General features: G+C 33.4%; 1 protein-coding gene across 1 annotated transcript in view; it reads left to right on the top strand.

Moving 5' to 3' along the window:
- Window positions 1-344: 344 nt before the first annotated feature.
- Window positions 345-16,884, top strand: part of Adk2 (Adenosine kinase 2) — a 38,219-nt gene continuing 21,679 nt past the window's right edge. The window contains exons 1-2 of the mRNA XM_089098579.1: window positions 345-503; window positions 10,127-10,334. Of these exons, the coding sequence (XP_088954705.1) occupies window positions 460-503; window positions 10,127-10,334 (252 nt within the window). The 5' untranslated portion in view covers window positions 345-459. The remainder of the gene's footprint in view (window positions 504-10,126; window positions 10,335-16,884) is intronic.

Below are 16,884 nucleotides of genomic sequence, written 5' to 3'. Positions count from 1 at the left end.
GTTTGTTACTAGGTATTCTTTTAAGCTCACATAACATTGTTTTTCAATGATATCATGGTATGTATAAAATAAACCAAGTGTCTAAAGAATACATTGCCTTTTTGTTTTCAGGGAAGCACTTGTCAATTTTACGACGTCATTCGTAGAAGATTTGTTATTTTTGTTCGCTCACAGAGCTCTTTTTTGCTTTTGACCTATCCTTAAGTTTAGGTTATCTGATATGCCAATTGTATCTCTCCTCGTTTTACCCATAACAGCGCTATAATAGTCATATCTCTAGGAGACGAAGCTCTGTAATTCCTAAAACCCTCTTTTGTCGATGGTTTTCAGCCCCTATTATTTATGTTGTTTCTTCTTATAACTTGTAAGGGAAATCACAATTACAAACCAGTCGACACGTGATCACATATTGCTCAAGTCCAGAAAGACCACTCCAGGCTAATTAGGCTAAGTTTCAAAATGACTTCATTAAGGTCTTTAGTGCTATATAATGGAAGCCCAAGGTACGTCAGTAAATTACTTATCTTACAAGTATCACATTCATTAGAGTCAAATTTGTAGTTACGTCTAGGGCCTAGGCTTATTATTGATAGCCTAGGCAACAGTGAGTTAGACCTAGTTTGATTATGGATCTGAGTGCTGGAAGAACATGTGGTAAAATTATAGTTTAGCTATTTTTTGCTATCTTGAAAATGGGTTAGGGTATAAGACCTCGTTTTGGGAAAGACCACTTTTCTTTGGCATTCCAGAAAAATAGCAATGGCTTTTTGGGTGGCTGGCGTTTACCCCCCCCCCCAAAAAAAAACCTCGGAGAATACCCCCCCCTCCAAATAGAAAATAAGGCTTTCCAAATCTGATAATTTTATTTGAGTTTTATTTTTTTTATTTCTGTAGGGGGAAGCAATTTTGGTAAAAATTTAGAATTGTGGCCTCTGCTAAGGAGACATGTTAAGAAAACAAGGTAAAATTCTACTTTAGCTACTTTTGGGTATCTTGGAAAGGGGTTGGGTTAGGAAAATGAAACTTTCAGGGATGGCTCTACATGCTAAGGTATGGGTAAAGTTCTATGAAATCATATTATTGAGTTAGGTGCCTTTTTTTATGCTGATTACAAATATAATAAGCATTTCTATCGGAAATGAATTTCAGCTCCTCCCTATAGGCTATAGGCCAATTCAGGGTTAGGTTAGGTATAGCCTATATACGGGGGGGCTGAAATTTATTTCTGATAGAAATGCTTATTATATTTGTAATCAGCATAAAAAGGCATTGAATGGTGTATTCACTTTTTTCCTAACTCAATAATATGATTTCATAGAACTTTACCAAAGTATGTCCCCAGGAGGTATTTTGAAGTACCTACCTCTACTCCTTTGATAAAGTTCTACAAAATCATATTATTGAGTTAAGAATAAAGTGAATACACTATTTGATGCATTTTTTTATGCTGATTACAAATATAGGAGGCATGTTTTTTAAGTAAGTTCTGTTTTACAATTATGCTGCCACAGTGCTACGGTCGCCGTTCTGTGCATGCATGCTGGTTACCTACATCTCTTGTCTATGCACTGACGCCATTACAGTCTGATTTTAAATTGTATATATTGTTTACTGAGTGTTTAAGATGCCTCCGACAATTGTGAGTCCTGCCAATTGTGAAGTAAGGGCGGTTATACGATTTCTTAGTGCTAAAGGCATAAAACCGATTGATATTCATTGTGAGATCTGTGAAGTTTACAGACAAAACATTATGAGTGATGGAATGGTAAGGAAATGGGTGAGAATCAAAACAACAATCCATGGAATGGTGAAATTCATCATCACCCAAAAAAGTGAAATTTCCCAGGCAGAAATTGTTTGCTTAAATTTCACTTTTTTGGGTGATGATGAATGTCACCATCGGTGGGACTCATGATTGTCGGAGGCATCTTAAACACTCAGTAAACAATGTATACAATTGAAAATCAAACTGTAATGGCGTCAGTGCGTAGACATGAGATGTAGGTAACCAGCGTGCATGTGCAGAATGGCAACCATAGCACTGTGGCGGCATAATCGTAAAACAGTACTTACTTAAAAAACATGCCTCGTAATAAGCATTTCTATCAGACATGAATTTCAGGCCCCCCCCCCCTATATAGGCTATACCTAACCTAACCTAACCCTGAATTGGCCTATATAGGGGGAAAGCTGAAATTTATTTCCGATAGAAATGCTTATTATATTTGTAATCAGCATAAAAAAAAGGCATGAAATGGTGTATTCACTTTAGTCCTAACTCAATAATATGATTTTGTAGAACTTTACCACTCCTTCTCCCTCTAGATGGTCCTGACCTTTGATGACCTTTGAAAATGTATGTGTTATAAAAGTGAAACCTTGCAAAATAGATCTTCTGCTTAAATGAAGTACAACAAAATTGTTTTCAGCTTCACAACTTTGTTCAATTCCAACTTATAAGGTCTTAAAGATATGCAAATACATTTCCTAAATTTTGAAAAAGAAACAATGATATGGCTTAAAATTCTACTCAAATAATAGATATTGCATTATCAGAACTAATGCCAGAGAAAAACAAACTGATAACTGAAAATTAAAGTAAAATGTTGTTTTATCAAAATTTCAATAGGTAGACCTGCCATATAGGCAAATTTTAGGACCCTCTAGAGAGAGAAGGTGTGGAGGTAGATACTTCAAAATACCTTCCCTGGACATACTTTAGCCTGTAGACCCATCTCTGAAAGTTTCATTTTCCTAACCTAACCCCTTTCCAAGATACCCAAAAGTAGCTAACGTAGAATTTTACCAAAAACAATTCTTAGCCTACTTTAAAATATGTGTAATGATCCTAGTTAACATATTATCCAATGGGAGAACATTTATCATCAAGCCTTTCCTCTAAAAATCCTTCTTTTTCCAGCTTAAAAGAAAAAGTTTCCAAAAACCACCATGCTGAGATTCAATGCTTAAGTCTTTTAAAATTGCCACTATAAATTGCTGCCAAATAAGTTGTTTTATAGATAGTGTTCATGCCAGTCTTTTTAATACTTTTTTTTAATGAGCAGTGGCACAAATACAAAATATTAATAGCAGTCAAAAATCAAAATATTGCAATAAATATACATATACATACAGAGTATATACCCCCACCCCCCTAATGTGCAAATATATAAGAAAAATTGCATTCTGAACCTAAATATAACCAAATGAACTGTACCCCAACCCTAAATATATCCAAATCAGGGTATGTATTTGCACATCAGGGGAATGGGGGCAAAATTTATTTGTAATGTAAATGAAGGGTTATATTTAGAATCAGAATGCAATTTTGGTTGTATATTTGCACATTAGGGGGGTGGGGGTATAATAATTTTTCTTTTTAATGATAGAAAATGGTGTGGCAAAAATAAAAATTAAACAACTATTTACATGTTTACATCACCTTAGGGGGGTGGGGGTATATACTCTGTATGTATATGTATATTTATGGCAATATTTTGATTTTTGCCACTGCTATTAATATTTTGTATTTGTGCCACTGCTCATTAAAAAAATACAGAATTACAAAGACCAGCATGAACACTATCTATATAACAACTTTTTTGACAGCTCATAGCATTAATTTCAAAAGACTTAAGCATTGAATCTCAGCATGGTGGTTTTTGGAAACTTTTTCTTTTAAGCTGGAAAAAGAAGGATTTTTAAAGGAAAGACTTGATGATAAAGGTTCTCCTCTTGGATAATATGTTAACTAGGATCATTATACATATTTTAAAGTAAGAATTGTTTTCTTAACATGTCTCCTTATCAGGGGCCACAATTCTAAATCTTTACTGGAATTTTGGGTAAATATTCACCAAATCATATTATTGAGTTTTAAATAAAATGAATACACCATTCAATGCTTTTTTTATGCTGATTACAAATATAACAATCATTTCTATTGGAAATGAATTTTAGCCCCCCCTCCTTATATATACTGATTCAGGGTATATATTTCTACATTAGGGGGGTGGGGGCAAATTTATTTCTGATGTAAATGGGAGGTAAGTTTAAACTTTACTTACCTAAACTTTATTTGGCTTTAAAATACACTTCCCTGTTGATCTATCTAATATGCAGAATACTTATACAAAACACATTTTGCATGTAGACCCACTATACTTTACCCCCCCCCCCCCTAATATGCAAATCTATAGCCCACATTTTATTTATAAAGTAACAAAGAAACTAACATTAAAACTGATGTTTTCTGAAATTTTACACAGAGTAAAATTGAGTGAGTGGCACATAATACACAAACACCAAAATTCCTCTCCCCTACAGAAATGAAAAAATAAAACTCAAACAAAATTCACAAATTTAGAAAGACTTATTTTCCATGGGGGTATTTTCTTTGGGGGGGGGGGGTACACGCATAGAACTGGCTTTTTGGACCACCCCTATATTACAATAGCATGTTGCAATGTGAGGGCAGTAACAAGAACTCCACCTTCTTGGGCAAGTTTTCCCCAATAATTTGTCGACATCAATTAAAAATGTGCTCTCTGTTTTGACAAGCAATTTAAAAGAAAAAGAATATTTATGATTTAGAGAATATATATCAAGCACTAAAATTTACATTTTTAGTATCAGAAGAAAGTCAGCTTTCTGTTAATATATGAATAAAACTGAAACAATAAAAGGATATATACATCAAAATAGAATAATTTGTATTTCTAAAAAGAGGTTCTTTTAGGTAAGTCAATAAACTAATAATTTCAAGTGCTTGATCTTAAACAATTTTCATCATAACTATATTGATGTGTAGCTTAGATTTTCAGCTTTTCTCTGATATGTACAATTTTTCCCAATTCCTCTTTGGGAACAAGATGTTTTAGTTTTACATAATTTTGCTCAATTGGATTCTGTTTTTTACCCTAGGTTAGGGAAATGAAACTTTTAGGAATGGGTCTACAGACTAAAGAATGTCATGTGATATTTTGAAGTACCTACCTCAATTCCTTCTCCCTCTAGAGGGCAGTGACCTTTGATGACCTTTAAAAATTCTTGTATTATGAAAGTGAGACCTTGCAAAATCAAACTTCTGCTTAAATGAATTACAAAAAAAACTGTTTTCAAGTTCACAACTTAGCTCAATCCCAATTTATCAGGCTTCAAAACTCTGCAAATACATTTCCTAAATTTAGAAAAAAATAATTGACATGGCTTAAAACTCTACTCAAAATAACAGAAATTATATTTTCAGAACTAAAACCAGAGACAAAGAAACTAATGACTGAACATTAAGGTAAAATGTTGTTTTGTCAAAGTTTCAATAGGATTATAGACCTGTCAAGTAGGCAAATTTCTAAGATTTAGAAATCAGAAGAGGGTTAACATAGGAGCTTGGAAATATCTTCCCAGAGTATGTTTTTGACCCTGGATTCATTACTGAAAGTTTCATTTTCCTAACCTAACCCCTTTCCAGAATAGCAAAAAGTAGCTAAACTAGAATTTTACCAAATTTTAAGCAATATATATGAGATATAACACACAGATTTTTAAAGGTCAGGGCCCTCTAGAAGAAAAAGGAGTGGCAGTATGTGCTTCAAAATACCTTCCCAGGACACACTTTTATCTATAGACTCATCCCTGAAAGTTTCATTTTCCTAACCTAACTCCTTTCCAACATAGCAAAAAACAGCTAAACTAGAATTTTACCAAATCTATAGCTACTTTTGCTATCTTGGAAAGGGGCTAGGTTAGGGAAATAAATATTTTTCTACTGTAATCTAATTTTAATCTCTCTTGTTTCAAAGTGATGGAAGGGTTATTAGGCTACCCTCTTTGTATCCATGATTATGTTAGTAACCTAAGTAAAGAAGGTGAAATTCTATACAAGCTACTTTTTGCTATCTAATGATGTGGGTATGCTTGATTAGGAAAATAAAACTTTCAGTAATGAATCCAGGCCAAAAACATACTCGAGGAAGGTATTGCCAAGCTACAATGTTAATCTTCTTCTGATTTCCAAGTTTTAGAATTTTGCGCCTATTGGAATTTTGACAGAATAGCATCTTACCTTAATTTTTAGTTTCTGTTTCTCTGGTTTTAGTTTTGAAAATACAATTCCTGTTGATTCAGTAGCCTAGGATGTTAAGCCATATTAATGGTTTGTTCCTTAATTTAGGAAATATAGTTGCAGATCTTTGAAACTTCATTAATTGGGATTAAGCCAAGTGGTGAAGCTGAAAATACTTTTTTTGTACTTTGTTTAACCAAAATATCTAGTTTGCAAAGTTTCACTTTTATAAAACTAAGGCCAGTGTCCTCCAGAGGGAGAAAGAGTAGAGGTAGGTACTTCAAAATACCTTCCCAGGAGATGGTTGAGTCTGTATACCCATCTCTGAAAGTTGCATTTTCCTAAACTAACTACTTTCCAAGATAGCAAAACGTAGCTTGTCTAGACTTTTACAGTAAAGAACTTAGCACAATGATACTAATTGATTAATGGAAGTAAAGGTAAACCTAAATGACTAGAGCTCATGTTGAGAAGGAAACATGTTACAAAAACATTTCTTTCTTCATAATATGTAGAATAATTTTAGTAAAGTTATGTTGTTATCTAGGAGAAGCCTTGTCATTAGAAGAGAGAAACCCTCATATATGTCAATATTCAGAGAAGACAAGTACAACTTATCAAAACAAAATCTTTAAGCCTTAGAAGTATAAATGGGATAGAAATAAGGGCTTCAAAAGACTTATTGGGTCTCAATTTGGACCAAAAGCATCATATCTTTTTACTCTTTAAATGCATATGAATGTGATGTTGTTCACATGAAGAAAAGTTTTTTTTCCAAAATTAAGGCTCTAACGTATAGTCAGCCAAAGGGTGCAGACTAAGCCTATGACATACCAAAATATTGCCATACCCCACCAGTGGGGCTTGCAGCCTGTAATGGGAATCAAGGGAATCATGGTCCAAGAGTCTTGTAGCTCTCAGGCTATAAATACATCACCTCCTTTCATCAGTATGTGAAGGTGGGTATTTGCAGGGCTTGTAGGCACTGTTTATATAGAGTTTGTCTCAAGCAGGAGATAAGCCACCTGTCACCTATCTGAAAAAATCACTTGACATTGTATGGAAGGTATCAGAAGTAAGTATACTTCTACTGTACACATGCTCTGCAGTATAGTTGGCAGATATAACTTTCCTAGATTTCAATAATATAGTTGTTATGAGCGCCCTAGGTAATATTATTATATTAAATAATATTCTATTGAATAATTTTAATTAAGTTATGTTATTTAATTTGTATAAAAATTAGCTAATGTTATTATTGTTAAATAATTTTATTAAAACTAAATAATTTAAATTATTTTCTTAATATTATCTAATTTATAACATTTAAATAATTTTGTATAATTTAATTAAATAATATTGTATTAAATAATATGAGTGTCCTTGGCAGTAGAATTGTCAACAAGGTGAAACATTTTTGGAGTCCAGGGAGTAATACTAGGTTTTATGTAATTTTAAGAACTGGAAGAGTAAAACTACTATTTGGGGTTTTATTTTCTATCGTTAAAATATGTTGGGCTCAGTAAATAAAACTTTCAGGAAGGGGCTTTTGGTCAAAATTAAGATCCAATAAGTCTTTTGAAGCACTTATTTCCAACCCACTTATACTTCTAAGGCTTTAAAGATGCTGTTTTGATAAGTTGTACCTGTCTTCTCTGAATATTGACATATGAGGGTTTCTCTCTTCTAATGACAAGGCTTCTAGATAATAACATAAATTTGATGATGATCTAATACCTTTAGTTGAATCTGCCTAACAGGTAAAAATCCTAATTACAAATAATTTACAGTCACTTTATTCCCATATGATTTCTGATGCTAGGTCCAACTTCCGGTTCTGTTATATTCAAAAACTATTGCTAATAGGCCCAAAAAATTAACTTTTGGAGGCAAGCAAAACTGCACTTGTCCTGTTGTAACAGCTGGTGTTATTTTTATGCGGTTTGCTTTATTTTCATCAGAAAAGATATTCAAGCTCTTTTTTCAGTGTATTTTTTGCATTCCATTTGTTTTAGTATATTGGCCATCATTCAGGCGAGGCGGCAACTAGGGTAGTAGCCCCAGACGCTGTGGCTGGGGGGTGGGGACCATGGCTGGAGGGTTGTCCACTTTGATTGAATTTTCCACTTCAATACAGATTTTTGGCTTATATTTTAGCTGGGAGGGGGGGGGGGTACTGTAATTAATTTTTCCATGAGCACCACCAAGAATGGGAACAGTTCTGGCACCATTATATAAAAATAGAAAAAAGATAGAAAACAGATCACAATCCTGCATTTTCAGATTCTAAACTAGCAGTATTTTTCATATATCCAATGGTTTTATTTTAATTTCCCTTTCTATTTTTTTCTTCTGTATTATATTATTCACTTTCTTTTTGTATTTTATAGTGGACTAAGAATAAATTATTATTGTTATTAAGCTTATAAGTAATAAAAATTTTATTCCTTTATTTGGCTTATGATCTAGTACTCTCAGATAAATCATCTTGGTAAAGGAGGTCCTTGAGGTTGTAGAGGTATATTCTTGAAAACAACTTTCTAAATTAATATTTGAGCTGTAGGTCTATTTCCAAAACACCTTTCTGAACCAATATTTGAACTATAGGTCTATTTCTGTATGTTTTGCTCCTTTAGCACAAAAATCTTCTGGTTTCATAAAAATCAAGTGCCCTCAAGGAAGAGGGGAAGGGCAGAAGGTGGGTACTTGAAAACCCTTTAATGTTCCTAATTTGGGCTGTAGATTGTTTTTTGAGAAGGCTATTTACCTGGTTCAAACACTGACACAGATAAAAGAATGCCATTTAATTAGAATTTATGTGTTAGCCTTACCAATGAACATATAATGAGTATTAAGCAATGAACATAAAAATAGTAGTATAGCCTTGGTGTGGGTTTAGTATTTTTTAAAACAAGTTTAGATAAAATTCTGGTATAGTAGCCATTTGCTACTTTGGAAAGTGTTAAGCTAGGAGAATGGAACTTTTAGGGATAAATCTATTGTCTAAAGTTGGGACAAGAAGGGTGCCTTCTATTCTGAATTTTTTTAGCTTTGAAAATATAATGCATGTGTAAATATTTTGGTTGAATTGCTTTGCTTTTGGGTTGTGTAAATCTAGAACCCAAATAAAGGCATGAGAAGGTGTTTTCAGTTTTATACTCCCGCTGCACTTTTTTTTCAACATAAAAGACTTATTATTGAAAAATCCATGTTTTGCTTCAACTTTGCTTCTCTTGGACTATAGGCTTTATTAAAGTGGTTGCCAGAATTTGTAGTGGACTAAACCTTATAAGTTTTGCCCTACTTTGTTAAATCTTTTCCAATTTTGCAAGTAAGGAGAAATTAGAGGCAGGAGCATCTCTGCACTTTCTTTGGCCCTAATTTGGGTTACAAATTCTTTCTATAAAATTTTGATCACCTTGCTTAACATTTTCCAAGCTTTAAGGCTAGTATTCTGGAAGGGGTGGAGCTTCACAATTATAATCTTGTTTAGCCTGCCTTTCAGAGAAATGACTGGCAGCTGTACAAGCTTTAATCTGTTTCAGAGAATAGGTAAGGTCATTTGGAGTGTTCATTCAAGCTTCCAGAAAGGTACCATCTCTTGTGTTATTTTGCATTTTTTTCTAGTATTGATGAGTGTTTTTTTTGCTATTTTATTTTTTAGTCTGTTTCCAAACTGTGGCATTTAATTGAAAGTTTGTTGGTGCTTTTTATTTATGGGTTGCTCAATTTGTTTTTCTCTTCTATAGTATCATATCACTTAAGATAGAAAGTGTAACAACCAGCTGAATTTTGGATAGTATCAATAAATTTTGTCAGAATTTTGACAAAATCTATTTTTATTTGCTGAATTATGTGTTTGTTTTTATTTTGGTAACTGGGCCTGAAATAACATTTTTTACAAGCAAAAAAAGGACACAAATTTTATAAATTGTTCTTTGGGATTCCTTTAGGTTGATATTAGAGACGGGGGGGGGATACTATCATCCCATTCCCTAATAGGATGTTTGAAAGGTATGAATTGGTAAACAGCATGCCATGAGTTACCTGACTTTGTTTTAGGGAGAGGATGCTTGTTGGTGTTTGCAACCCCCTTCTGGACATATCAGCATCTGTTGATGAAACACTCCTTAAGAAGTACGCTTTGAAGCCAAACGATGCCATCCTAGCTGATGAAAGCCATCGTCCACTATATGAAGAATTGGTGGCAAATCACACAGTTGAATATATTGCCGGAGGGTCTGGACAAAATACCCTAAGAATTGCTCAGGTATGAAAAAGGTATGGTCAAGGCTGTATCCAGGGGAGGGAGTTCTCCCCCCCCCCACCGAAATCTTTGTCCAACTCGTAAAAAAGTAACAAAATGAATATAAACCATTTTTATTGTGGTTTTTAAAGTTTTTTGTACACCCCCTCCCCCCCCAAAAAAAAATCCTTTTGTAGAACCCCTCACCAGAAAAAAACCTGGATACAACCCATAGCCACATTTATAATATGATTTAACTAATCCTGAAATTCACTTATTGCCAATACAATGAGCAATATAACAAATTTAAAGGATAGTCATGTACCTCATTAAGTAAAAATCAAACCAAATTGTTGGAATCCCTTCAGAAAAGGGCTTTAAAAATAATCGCACCGGAAGGGAAGTTGCCTTGCTCCTACTTCTTACAAAAGTTTAAAATCAAAACCCTGGAAAATAAACGACATGATCTGTGCCTCCGTTTTGGTGATAATGCGAGAACCAACATCCGAACTGAAGACTTCACATAATCCTGAACAGAAGCCTCTCCCAAGGGAGGCAAAAAATCCCATCCCCATTCTAGAACTTGTAAAAACTAAAACAAAAAGATATTTAGATGACTTTATACCAACCTTCACTAAAATCCTTAACACCTCCAATACCTCTTAATGAATCCTTCTTTTTAAGTCTTTTGATACTTTTTTTTTTTTTTTTTGTATGCCGTTATATGACAGAATTTTTACCTTTAATGTAGGACCTTTTTGATAAAACATTATTCTAGTCACTTTAATATTTTTCTTAATTGTTTAATTTCTATTTGTCTATATTTTGTTGGTATATATTTCTTAAAGTTTTGTTGTCCCTGAACCTAATTTCATTGAAGTGCTTGTGATGGTTGTTGTTTACTTCATTTTCTTGACACGAACTTATATTCGGCGACATATCGCTTGTGAAAAGTTTTAAAATAAAGCATTATTCTATTCTATTCTATACCTTTTTAGAAAAAGCTTCTAAAGTTTCCTATCTCAGACCAGATGGTTGCCTTTCTTTTGAATTAGTTTTTGTAATTAGATTCTTTTGAATATCCTAGTTTCTTTTTAAATCAAGAAAGCTGAGTTCTAGACTTGTATATTGATATTCTTTAAAACATTTATGCTTATTCTTTTCCCCTTCTAAACATTTTTCTTTCCAAATTAAGAAAGTTAAATTGAAGACTTGTATCTCTACATTCTTGAGAATAATTATGTACTTCAATTCTAAATTACCTTCCTTTTCGAACCTTGCTCTCATTCTTATTAAGTTCCTTTAAGTCAACTCTTTTTGAACTTGTATGTCGACATTCTTGACAATATTTCACTTCATTTCTAAATATTCTTCCTTTTCAAACATAGCCTTTTTCTTATTAAGTTCCTCTGAGTCAATTCTGTTTGAATTCCCAATATCTTTCTAAATCAAGAAAGCTAAATTCAATATTTGCGTGTCCACATTCTTTAAAATATTTATGTAATTCATCTTTGGATGTCTTTTCTTTTCAAACAATTGCCTTTCCTTCTTATTAAGTTTCTTTAATTTGATTCTTTTTAATTTCATAATTTCTTTCTAAATTAAGAAAGCCAAATTGAAGACTTGTATATCCACATTCTTTAAAATATTTATGTTCTTCACTTCCAGATTTCCTTCTTTTTCAAAGACTTGTCTTTGTTTCTTATTAAGTTTTTTTTTATTTTTTATAATTGAATATTTTCTAATATGAATCTGAATTATGAAAGCTTAATTGAAGACTCATATGTCCACAGTTCTTTCCTTTTGAAAACTTGCCTTTCTTTCTAAAATGCGAAACGATTCAATATTAAGAATACAAAGACTACACTGCTTTTCTATCATACAAATAATAAAGATGATAATCTTTATTATATTATTTATAAATTTTTTCCCTCATTTTTGTTTATTAGCTGATGGTACTGCCCAGGTTCTTGCACTCTTTTGCTTGCCCCCCCCCCTTTCTTGACCAGTTTTTATTGTTTTTTAACTCTTTTATTGATTTACTGTAGTTTAATTGCTGACACTTTCTTAGTATCCCTTTTAATTTAAATGCATTTATGTCTCGCTCTAAGTTTAGTTTGACCAGTTTTTAATGCATTTATGTCTCGCTCTAAGTTTAGTTTGATCAATTTTTGTTTTTTTTTATTTTTTAATTGACTTTTTACAGTTTTATTTATTGACTTTTAAATGATGTTCATTATGGTTTTCTCTATTTCGTTGTTGTTCTTTGCATTTTTAGTGTAACCATTTATTTGTTGTCGACTCCAAAGTCCGAATTCGGCCCTTTGTGGGCTTGTGATAGCGATTTTTTTGAAATAAATATCTTATCTCATCTTATCTTATGAGGAAATTTTTAGAGAAGTTTGATTTGGGAATAATATTTTCCTCCTTCTTTTTTGTTATTAGGACATAATTCAAGCTCTCTGTTTGTTATTAGGTATACTGTATGGAGTATATTCTAAGCTGTCAAAAATTAAATTAATCTGGTATCCATATAGAAAAAAAACTTGGAGGGAGGGGTTGAATTTGTCCCATTATCCAAAACAGGCGATTTGTATAGAAATTGTCTTGAAATAGTCAAGTGAATCATAAACTTGTATTTTACTAGGTAAACAACTTTTTTGAAGATAATATTTAGGAGATTGGATTGGTTATTTTATGGTTTTTCCTACAATGTATTCTACTTAATTTGCTATTACATTCGAGTTTTTATCTCCCTCATAGATAAACTTATCAGCTAACATCCATTCTCTTAGAAATGAGAAGCATCACAGGTTATTTCTTCCAGAAGTTCAAGCCCTTCCCAGTTTTTGCTAAAATATCCCTCTCCCAAGCAAAAGTGAAAGTACAAACTTTGGTAGTAAAATAGATGCTTGAAAGTCTGAAAGCAGGCTATTATACTTATTTAAAAACTACTACTACTAACAACTCACCACAGCACCGAGCCGTCTGAGGCCAGCACAGCTACGCACGCTCCTCCTCCATCACAATTGGTTCAAAGCTTCCCTCGTTACACACTCTCAGGAAGTTGCCCTTTCCTTTAAATCTTTCTTTATGACATCCTCCCATCCCAACCGCAGACGACCTGCTTTCTGTTTAGTCATATCTGACACGGTTGGCCAAAAAGAACAATCTTCCGCAATAGGTCATTCGTGCATGCGCAAAATGTGCCTGGGCAATTTCAACTTTTCTCTCTTTATAACCCTAGAAAGTGGGATTGAACAATCGGAAATTTCAATAGGAAATTTCTCTGGAAAACCTTTAGCAAATCTTCGTCTGCTTTTCGGAGCGTCCATGTATGAGAGCCATATCTGACCACTGTCATCGCTGTAGCTTCCAAAATTCTAATCTTGATTTGCAAACTTATCTTCCTAGTCTTCCAGACTTTTTTAAATGTGAAAAAACACCCTGATCCTTGGCTCTACTATTTTTAACATCTTCACTGTTCCCACCGTCTTTACTAATAATACTACCAAGGTAAGTGAAGCTGTCCACCTGATCAATCTTTTCGTTACCCTACATCACCTTTTCATCTTCACTTATTCCTAGCCTTAGTCTTCTTAACATTAATTTTTAAACCTATTCTAGCTCCCTGAACTCGTAAAACCTCTTAAAGGTCATTCACTTTTACCCAAACAATTTCATCTAGGATGCTTAAATCATCGGCATAATCTAAGTTCAGGAATTTTTTTCCTCCCAATGTGATTCCGAGGTCTCCCATTGCCTTTCCTGTGCTCCTTAAGACAAATTCCATCAAAATGATCCATATAAGGGGGATAGAATACAGCCCTGCTTAAATCCTTATTTGATACGAAACCAGCTGCTAACCCCATTTTCTACCTGACCACAGCAGTGTTATTCTCGTACATAGCACTAATCACTTCAATGTATTTGTTTGGTATACCATACAAGGATAAGATCTTCGTTAAAGCTCTTCTATCAACAGAACCGAATGCTTGCTCATAATCTATAAAACTGAGGACCAAAGGTGTTTGATAACTCAGGCACTTCTCAATTGTTAACCTAAGAGTAAAAATTTGGTTTACACATCCACTACCTTTTCTAAAACCGCACTGTTCTTCTCTTATAACTTTGCCTACAGCATCTCTCAGTTTAAAAAGTATCATATTCCGAAGTAATTTGCTACCTAAAGAGACAAGACTAATGCCTCAATTGTTATCACACTCACTCTTATCACCTTTCTTATACGGTGGTTTAATTAAGGTTTTCCTAAATTCACTAGGTACTTTCCCATTTTCAAAATTCATATTCATAATCTTCAGTAATTTATTTCTAACCTCAGAGCCTCCATGTTTAAGAAACTCATTTACCACAGTATCAGCACCTGGAAGCCTATTATTTTTCAATACTGTCGCTAATTATTCCTCACAAAACAAATCTTTGTTCACGTCTAAGGTATCACAAACTTTTTCATTTTCATCTATATCTTTTCCTTCAACCCTATCTCAGTTTAGCAGAAACTCAAAATGTTCTGTCCATCTCTCTTTAACTCTTTCCTTATCATTAATTGTGGCTCCGTTATTGTTCTTAACTGGGACAAGTCCGAATTGACTACTCCCTCTCACTTTATTAACATGCCAGTACAATATTTTACTATTGTACCACGCCTTGCTGGATCTTCGGATCTTGCTGGATCTTCCAGATACTCGGAGATTTTATCCATGACGTGCACTTAACACCTTCTTAGTTCATATTTTAATGATTTCTCCACTTTCTTTACATTCCTTTTGTTTTCATATGATCTATCGCTAAGATAATTCTTATCCTGTCTATTAAACATAAAGCTTTTTCACTAATATTCCTAGCTGCGGTCCTAACTTTCTTCCCTAAGACACCATCAGCAACTTCACAAATTATTTTCCTAAAATTATTCCATCCATCTTCCACATTTTCAAATTTTAAAGTTAATTGTCAAATTCAATTAATGAGTAAAAAATAATTTCTTCATGTGGTGCAATTTCAAGTAATTTTTTTCAGGTTCCTATTTTTCAAAAATTTAATTTTCAAAACATTAATGCGCTTGTTTTTTACTTTACTCTCCAGTTATCAGTTGATTATTTTGCATGTCCCAACATTTTCTTGTTTGTTGATAAAAAAACAAAATCTTCAATAATAAATTAATGAACTTGTAAAGACAGTAAATTATATGGTCGGGAACCTTTGAAATACTGATAAGAAAAACCATTAATTTTAATGAATTCTGACTTCCCTTTTATTACACTCGTTCAAACACGTGATAGAGACAACTTTTCGAGAGAAGGGAAGAAGATGGAGAAGAAAGAAAAAAGGAGAGAAGGGAAGAGAACTCTTTGACCCAAGGACCCTGTGGAAGAATTAGGATGTCACCTTATATATTTATTTCCCTTAAAATTGAGGTATATGAAATACAAAAAAATAAATACATTACAAAACAAAAAAAAACAACTGGATTTAAACAAACGAAACAAAATGCCTGAGTTTAAGCGAGATGAATAAATACGTAAAAAAAAAACGAAATCAAACATCAAGCCAAGGGGGGCGAAGCCAAGCTTTTTTTATGTGGAAGGGAGACATTTTCATGTGAAAAATTTTCTTTCACAGCAACTTGGCCTAAACGATTTTTTTTTACATTTTAGGAGTTGTCCTAAATCTGTCTCAAGGAAAATATTCATATATTTTTTAAGGTTTAAGCAGTGTGAATAAATTCGGGCTATAAGCTTTTCTAACTTTATTTTCATCTAAATCAATGAATTTTTGGATCAACGAAAGTAGTATTAATTAGAAAAAAAAATCAAACTCCATCAATAGACCTTTATCAAAAACATCAAAAACGGTGGAATTTTTCTTCTTTCTTTTACGCTGGGTTGTCTGTTGGGGGCCATACGCAAAATAGGTTGTTCCCAAATATGGGGAAGAGGCCATAAGAAAATGTTTAACGGAAGTCGGGACTTCATGACAGGGGTAAAAAGTTGGAAGCTTTGAATATATTAGGGTTAAGATGGAGCGTCAGTTGCGTCGGCTTCAGACGGCTTGGTACTGCAGTAAGTTTTTTGTAACAGTGGTGGTAAAAAATTACAATTTTAAATTCAGTAGATTCAGGGTAAAGACATCTTAGCACTGGCGCCCATAAGCTGAATTCTTTTTTTTTGGGGGGGGGCTTAGCTGGTCTGATTAGTACTTCCAATGCTGTATAATAGAAATCTCAAGACAAAAATATAAAATATAAGGCAGCATCATTCACACAGGGGGAAGGGGGGGCCTGGATCCCCCCCCCATATGGGCGCCCATGGATCTTAGAGGGGGTATGGGGTGCCTTTTTCTTTTGCAATGCTGTGTTCTATAGTGGGTCAAACATTTTACAAAGGAATTTAATGAAGTATGTGGACATGCGCTGTAGCTTTAAGCAAGCCATTCAACATTTTTCTACGACTTGTCTGGTAGTCTGGTAGTCTTGGTGAATTTAAAAAAAGGAAAGAAAAAAGGTGGACATTTTACTACTGCCCGTGCATTAAATTGATTTTCCTTGTTTTCAAGA

Source organism: Artemia sp. Qi Xiang Cuo, chromosome 13 (genome assembly GCF_049724085.1).
Source record: "Artemia sp. Qi Xiang Cuo chromosome 13, ASM4972408v1, whole genome shotgun sequence".
NCBI lineage: Eukaryota > Metazoa > Arthropoda > Branchiopoda > Anostraca > Artemiidae > Artemia > Artemia sp. Qi Xiang Cuo.
The sequence above is the reverse complement of the archived record's forward strand: the minus strand, read 5'-3'. Positions and strand labels throughout refer to the sequence as shown.